Here is an 8,357-nt window from a genome sequence, read left to right as displayed (position 1 = left end):
GGGTCAATGAGTTTCTGAGCTCGTTTACAAGAGAAATGAAGCAAAATGTAATCTTGTAAAGTGAACGTAATATTATTTGTAAGAACATAACAGGAAATTATCAAAATTTTTCTCACAACGAAAGAGAAAGGACTCCAAGGTACGGATCGGTGAAATCAAGTGACACAAAACTAGTTGACAATACATGGCTACGATTTGAATTATCACAGAACCGATATAACAGTGCAGTCTTAAAGATTCGGACTACTTGGAGTATATTTTATGTTATTTCTTAGCATTTGAAAGAACCACACCACGACTGTTGGATTATGATGTGTACATAATGTCCATGCTCTCCTCTTACCTGATCTCTTCAGACTTATTAGGGAAACTAATCTTTGTTTGTCCTCTTGTCTTCACTTTTCCACCTCTTTGTTTTACCTTTTTATTTCCGACTTTGGGTATTGTGATCTGCCGACTGAGAACGCTTGTCTCGTCCTAACATTTATCAACAGAAAAAAAGTGTTTTTTCAAAAAATTATGAAAATATATTTATAAGCAATGTATCTAATTTATTTCTCATACTAACTATTTTATTTTATGCTACAGTTGGAATAATAGGATACGGCTGTAATCGTAGAGATATCCGAGAAGAGATTTATGAAAGTACGGAATGCGTTGATATCAGAACATTTACAGGCTTAGATGTGAAAGTTTGTTCTTGTCAATCCGATGAGGGCGCGATGCCTTGCAATTATGCATTCTCCATGCATGGGACTAGTGAGTGTAAATGGAATCCCACATTAATATGTCTGATCATAATCAAAATACTTTGCCGGATTTTCTTCATAATCTGACAGATTAGAAGTTAATGCAAATGAAGAACTCAATTTAAATTTTTGTGCGAGTGTTAAGTAATATCGAATATTTTATTTATTTAATAGAACTTTTTAAACTATTTGACTATAACATAAATTTTAATAAATAGTCGGATATTGTTAACAACAAAACAAATCTGTTGAATTATTATCACATAAATAAATTAAATTTTTTAAAAGGCTTTTGTTCGCCATTTTTGTTGTAGTTATTGTGAGTTCACTGTGCTGCCATTAGTTGCTGTTTGTTTTGAATTTATAGCAATCACCCGCCAATCTTAAATCAACTGATTAACGAAACCGCAATAAATAATAGCGGAACTATGCTCCTTCTAGGAGTTAAAGGACTGAATATATATATAAATAAAATGTGAAGTATCAGACTCCATTTCAGTAGTTAAGTCCAATTCTTTTTCGTGTCGATTTAACGCAGTTATAACCAAAAACATAGACATAGACAAAACATTTTTCTATGTTTTTCGTATAATATTGTTAACTTAATTTTCTTAACATAACTTATTAAACATAAACTGATTTCCATCGTGTACTATTTATACACGATGAATGTATATTTTATATTACCTGAACTGAACGCAGAAAAAACAAATGCATTGTTACTTTTGATGTGTGAGTTTTTGAATTTTTAATTTTTAAATCTAAAAATTTCATATAATATTTTAATTATAAACAAATTAAGTTTTGCAAAATAAATCATTTACAGCACTACTTTGGTGTTGTTATGAGGTTAGTGCCTTTAAAACTGTTTAACCAAACTGTGCTACCGTCATGCCGCTAACTATTATAAACCAGCTGTTCAGAAGAATTGCGGCCACAATTATTTGATTAATTTTCCTGGTTGATATTTAATTATTTTAATACATAAATAATACATATATTACATAGATTTGTATAAAAATGCCAACTATAAAAACGAAACTTAATATTGATATAGATTTCGTAAGTACGCTAATTTAATTTTCCAGAATAAATGCATTAATTTGTGTTTGCATTGCAGCCAGAAGAGGATGTGCCGTATGAGGAAGAGATACTGCGTAATGCTTATTCCGTAAAACATTGGTTGCGTTATATTGACCACAAAGCTAAGGCACCCAACAATGGTGTTAATATAGTGTATGAACGTGCATTGAAGGAATTGCCTGGCAGTTACAAAATTTGGTACAATTACTTGCGCACTAGGAGGAAACAGGTACGTGGACGTCCATTGAACGACCCTATGTATGAAGAAGTCAATAATACGTTTGAACGTGCGTTGGTTTTTATGCATAAAATGCCACGCATTTGGATGGATTATGGTACTTTTATGACTTTGCAATGTCGAATAACACGTACCAGATACGTTTTTGATCGCGCCTTACGTGCGCTACCCATAACGCAGCATCATCGTATCTGGCCACTGTATCTGAAGTTTGTACGTCAGTTTGACATACCCGAAACTGCGGTGCGAGTTTATAGGCGATACTTAAAATTATGCCCAGATGAAGCTGAGGAATATATTGAATATTTATCTGAAGTGGGCAAATTAGATGATGCGGCTCAGCAGTTAGCTACGATTGTAGATAATGAAAATTTTGCTTCAAAATTTGGTAAATCAAATCATCAACTTTGGAATGAGTTGTGTGAGCTTATATCTAAGAATCCGCATAAAGTGCATTCACTGAATGTGGATGCTATTATTAGAGGTGGCTTGAGAAGGTATATAACGAGTGATACAAATGTTTTATATATTTAATTGTTATTCGCTTTTAGGTATACGGATCAATTGGGTCATTTATGGAACTCTTTGGCGGATTACTACGTACGTTCCGGTTTGTTTGATCGTGCACGTGATATATATGAAGAAGCCATACAAACGGTTAAGACAGTACGAGATTTCACACAAGTATTCGATGAATACGCACAGTTCGAGGAAGTTTCATTAAGCAAACGTATGGAAACTGTTGCGAATGATCCAACCTCTACAGAGGAGGATGATATTGATGTTGAACTGCGCTTGGCACGCTTTGAATATCTAATGGAACGACGTTTGTTGTTACTAAATAGCGTGTTGCTGCGTCAGAATCCACACAACGTTCACGAATGGCACAAGCGTGTTAAGTTGTACGAAGACAAGCCGTTGGAAATCATCAACACTTACACAGAAGCTGTGCAGACTGTCCAACCAAAATTGGCCGTTGGTAAACTGCATACATTGTGGGTCGAATTCGCCAAGTTCTACGAGGGCAATGATCAAATTGACGATGCGCGCGTCATTTTTGAAAAAGGCACCGAAGTTGAATACATCAAAGTGGATGAATTGGCGTCTGTCTGGTGTGAATGGGCAGAAATGGAAATAAGGTTTGAAAATATACAAAAAATAAAAAAATAAAAGCAATGCTTAAAATGTTTTTTCATATAGACAAGAAAATTTTGAAAACGCACTGAAGTTAATGCAAAAGGCAACGGCGATGCCAAAACGTAAGGTGGCATATCACGATGACACAGAGACGGTACAAATGCGTCTTTACAAATCGCTAAAAGTTTGGTCGATGTATGCAGATTTGGAAGAATCATTTGGGACTTTCAAAACCTGCAAAGCCGTGTACGATCGGATAATCGATTTAAAAATTTGTACTCCACAAATCATTATAAATTTCGGACTCTTTCTTGAGGAGCACAATTACTTTGAGGAAGCATTTCGCGCTTATGAAAAAGGCATTGCTCTATTCAAGTGGCCAAATGTCTTTGATATTTGGAACTCTTATTTGACAAAATTTTTAAAACGTTATGGCGGCACTAAACTGGAACGCGCACGTGATCTTTTCGAGCAGTGTTTGGAAAACTGTCCACCGGAGCATGCAAAATATTTCTATTTACTTTATGCGAAGTTGGAGGAGGAACATGGCTTGGCTCGACATGCTATGGCGGTGTATGATCGTGCCACCGCTGCAGTTAAGCCTGAGGAAATGTATGATATGTACAACATATTCATTAAGAAAGCAGCAGAGATTTATGGTCTACCTAGAACGCGCGAGATATACGAGAAAGCTATTGAATCTCTGCCCGAAGAAAATATGCGGTATATTTGCGTGCGTTTTGCTGAAATGGAAACTAAATTGGGAGAAATCGATCGTGCACGCGCAATCTACGCGCACTGTTCACAGGTAAGCCAATTGGAATTTAAAGACTGCAAAAGTATCTTAATACCATTTTTTGAATAGGTTTGTGATCCACGCATAACTGCTGATTTCTGGCAAACATGGAAAGAGTTTGAAGTGCGGCATGGCAATGAAGACACAATGCGCGAAATGTTGCGTATTAAACGTTCCGTTCAAGCCACGTATAACACGCAAGTTAATATGATGGCGGCACAATTTATTAACAGCGGCAATACTGCGGAGAATGAAGTCGCTCAAGCGGACGCAATGCGAAAACTGGAGGCTGCAGCAGCTGCACAGAAAGACAAGCTACCAATCAAACCGCAGGCTGCGTCCAATATTATGTTCGTGCGTGGTGAAACACAGGGTGGCGCAGCTAAAGATAAGGTTGTTAATCCTGATGAAATAAATATTGATGACAGTGATGACGATGAGGATGAAGGAGAAGAGGAAGAAGAAGAAGCCGATGAGAATGAAACGGATAATATTGCTGGCGAAAAAGCCACAAGTGTTGATGTGAACGGCATGGCAATGAAAAAATTGCGTATCCAGCAAAAATCCATACCAACTAAGGTATTTGGCGGACTTAAAACAACCGTTGAGGATGAAGATGAAGAAGAATAATTATTATATAAATGAAGATGTGTTGTCAAAATTTAAGTAGAAACACAATTAATTGAAGGTAATAAAGTATTATTTTCGATTGAATTTTTCACTAAATAAATTGATCAGAGTAAACTATTGCATAAACTGAAAATGAAACATTTTTAATTTGAAACGGATGAACTCAACCTTTAGGTAGGTAAGCTAACTAAGAAATTACTTCTAACGCGACACACAAAAACATCCAAATAGTTCGTCCACTCCCATCTCTCTCTCGCATCGTTGTTTCTGAAGATTCATGTCTGTACCTAAAATACATTGACAACTATCTTAATGGAGTAAGCGACCAATAACCATAGATACATATTTTTCAAGAATCCTAACACTTTCTTGAAAAAAAGTTAATTTCTGCAGCAATAACTTTTTTCTTCTAACTCTTCTAACCTTTTCATTCCTAATGTGTTTCCTCATTGTTCCAGAATTTGTGGGTTAATTCAATTGAGATGGCAAGATGCAGTTTCCAAAGACGTTGGAGTCATTAGGAGAGGATAATAGGCAAATCAATAGTTTTCTTAAGATTCATCCTTTTTCTCAGTTTTTCGATCATAGAATTTCTCTTCCATTTTTAAAGTCTATTAATGTGTTAATTGAGAATTAGAATAGAGAACTATATGAGACAAATTTTTCTTGTACTACTACGCATAATTACGTTTTTGGAAGTAGATGTAGTAACTTCTTCCTATTATTTATTTTTGTTTTGTTTTAGATATATCTCATATGCAATGAGACGATTGAGATGGTTTTAAAAAATTCTGAGAAACACATCGATGTAACATGACATCGATTTCATATCGGTTAGTTAATAATTCTTGGATGATAAAGCCCTTTCTATCCTAAGATAGAGAAGATATAATCCTATTTAATTAAATTTAAATAAAAATTTAAGATTAATAGACCATATAAGACCTGTCGCCAAAATTTTACTTAGGGGTTTATAGTTAGATATCGAAAAGTTTTTGTAGTAACTTCCGAGATTTTGTTTTCTGTAAAAGTTTCGACTTCATCAGATGCTTGGTTAGCTTTTTGCAAATAATTGAAATAATGCCCCTTGGTGATTTTATATAAAATGGGAAAAATTGAATATCGTTCAGTGATAAAATTTCCTCCATTTGAAAAAAGTGAACAATGATGCAATCAAATTGAAAATAGATTCTGTTTACAAAAACATTGCACCATCGTTAACAACAATAAAATATTGGAAAGCTGAATTTAAACGTGGTCGTACGAGTGTTTTTGATCAAGAACGTCCGGTTCGTCTAAGAATATTGAGGTATGAAAAGCTTTTGGCAAGATGGGTGCCGCGTTTGCTCACAATTGACAATCTAGCTGACTGTAAGCATCGACAATTTATGAAACATGAATACATAACTTCGCACTGAAGGGAAAACCACAAGGCAGTGACTGGGTAGAGCCCGGGTGTGGCGCTAACAAACGACCACAAACTCAACAATCGGCTGAAAAAGTTTTGAGTTTTGTCAAATAAGTCAAATAATTTTTATTGACTCTTTGGACTATTAAAAGAAAAACAATAAGATCAGACTACTATTGCATATTATTGGATCGATTAAGTAAAGAAATCAAGAAAAAACGACTATATTTGTCGAAGAAAAAAATTTTATAAGGATAACGCACCCGCTCACAAGCCAATGAATTACGGTACGAATTGCTTCCTTACCCACCGTATTGTCTTGATTTGTCGTCCAGTGACTATAATCTGTTTCCGAACTTGAAAAGATGGAAAAGAGGTTTGCATCAAATGATGAAGTGGAATTGGAAACTGAGAGTATATTTTGGAGGACTTGATAAATCGTATTATTTATACGGTATCCAAATGTTAAAAGATCGTTGGACGCGGTGTGTCGAAGTAAAAGGAGACTATATTGAAGCATAAAATATAATTTTTCAAAAACAAATGTGCTTTTATTATGTAGACCGGGTATTTATCAATCCACCTAATAATAACCATTGAATCGAATTATATCATTCATTTAAGTACACTTAGGAAATATGTGCACTCATTTTATTATTGGGTTTCCTGGTAGATTTTACTCCGTTTTATGACAGAAAATGATCTATCAACGCTGTTCTAAGAGATAGAGCAATCAGAATCGTAAGGAAATACTTAATTGTTTGCAAATTAGTTCTAGTTGAAAATTTTAGTAAATACATGAATCTTCCATGTCGTAATTTAAAATTGGATTTTATTGTAGAGAATGACGTATTTGTGTACATGTAGCTTATTGGTTCAATTGGGATGGGCTTTAAGCACTTATGCTGTCTATATGCCAGCGATGTCTTGACACACTTGTTTTAAGAGTTTGAATTATTGCATTTCTTGGAAAATAATTAAATGTGGGTACTGGAAATGACTAAATTTGTTGATCGAAGTTTCCCATCAGTTTTAAGGAAATCATTAGGCACCGATTTTGGCTCAATGCCTAGTGTGTTTTTTATTTTCTGTTGGAGTTATGCAAATTGCTTCTGTACTTAATGAGAATGAAGTGTCATTTAGTGTGAAGATAAGCTAATCTCTTTCCTAAACACGAGCAGAAATTAAGATTATTTGTTGCATATTCCCAATTGACCTCATGCCAACAGAATGCAAGCTAACAAAATAATTCACATTAACGTCAAAGCCAAACCTTAGTGCAACTACAGCATCCTTCTCGCCAAGTCGTTATGTGAAAACTTCGCCAAGCTATCAACTCGCAACTCGCAACTCACAAATCTTAACTCCCAGTCAAGCCAAAAAGTACCGCGACACTAAGCACTCTTACGCAATATAATCGCGTGCTGTTAATTAAAATCGCTTCTAAAACCCACTAAAATGCTAAATGGATTTGTTGACATCGTTTGGCACACTACAGTGGGCGCATTTATTAAGACTTTCGGTGGGCCATATTGGGCTGGATGCTTGTCGTGAAGCTTTGATGTAAAGTTTTCCGCCTCAAGGTATGACGTTTTCTGTGCTCTCCACTTTGGCGTAATAACATTTACAACGACTTGGGCATATGCGAATGCATTGTACCGCGGTCTGTATTCTGCCATTTCCACTCTGACTACTACATCATCCCGTGTCTTCAGCAACGCGAACGTGAAAAAATATCTCAAAAGACGCCGAAAATCCTTGCGAAATGTTGTTAAATGTTTGGAAACCCATTCAAAAATTTAATGTTTTTGTTTTGCGGTGTTTTGTAGTTATCCTAGCCTCGAAATTGAATTAATTCCGTTTGTCTATTTGTCTTCTAGTGCGGTAGGCGAGTGGGTAATCCTGCTGTTGTTCGGGAACTGAACTGATTTCAGGAGTTTAGTTTTGTTCCATTATTTATCTCATTTTAATTGCGTGTGTTTTAATGGCTTTGAGTTAATTTATTGGAGTTGCCGAAAGGGCGTGCTTGCGAGCTATTTTTGGCGTAAATGAAGCGAACTTTGTTTTGAGGGATCTGGGATGTGTGGAATTTAATGGATTTCGATACTTCAAAGCGCTTGAAATAAAATAGTTCACATGCAATATTCAAAGCAGCTTATTTAAATCCGACAAATAACATTTTCGTTTTATGTTACTCAGTAAAACTTCAATGCCAGTCAAAAAATACAGATACAAACGGAAAACCCAAAGAATTTGGCCCTAAATATGAAATAAAAATGAATTCTGTTCCATGGAAATTAACAGATACATTGTTTT

General features: G+C 35.3%; 2 protein-coding genes across 2 annotated transcripts in view; both read left to right on the top strand.

Moving 5' to 3' along the window:
- The window catches only part of LOC119684495 (pre-mRNA-splicing factor syf1 homolog), a 2,104-nt gene extending 2,014 nt beyond the window's left edge, over positions 1–90 (top strand). The window contains exon 5 of the mRNA XM_038098542.1: positions 84–90. Within this exon, the coding sequence (XP_037954470.1) occupies positions 84–90 (7 nt within the window). The remainder of the gene's footprint in view (positions 1–83) is intronic.
- A 1,346-nt stretch (positions 91–1,436) lies between these two features.
- Positions 1,437–4,749, top strand: LOC119678902 (pre-mRNA-splicing factor syf1 homolog; the record flags this gene model as incomplete). Its single annotated transcript, XM_038090990.1, is given in 5 exon segments — positions 1,437–1,811; positions 1,870–2,567; positions 2,622–3,209; positions 3,271–4,015; positions 4,073–4,749. Coding segments are annotated over 5 exon segments (2,634 nt in total). The 3' UTR covers positions 4,634–4,749.
- Positions 4,750–8,357: the final 3,608 nt, after the last annotated feature.

Source organism: Teleopsis dalmanni, chromosome 2 (assembly GCF_002237135.1).
Source record: "Teleopsis dalmanni isolate 2A chromosome 2, ASM223713v2, whole genome shotgun sequence".
NCBI lineage: Eukaryota > Metazoa > Arthropoda > Insecta > Diptera > Diopsidae > Teleopsis > Teleopsis dalmanni.
This window is presented reverse-complemented; position numbering and strand designations above follow the sequence as displayed.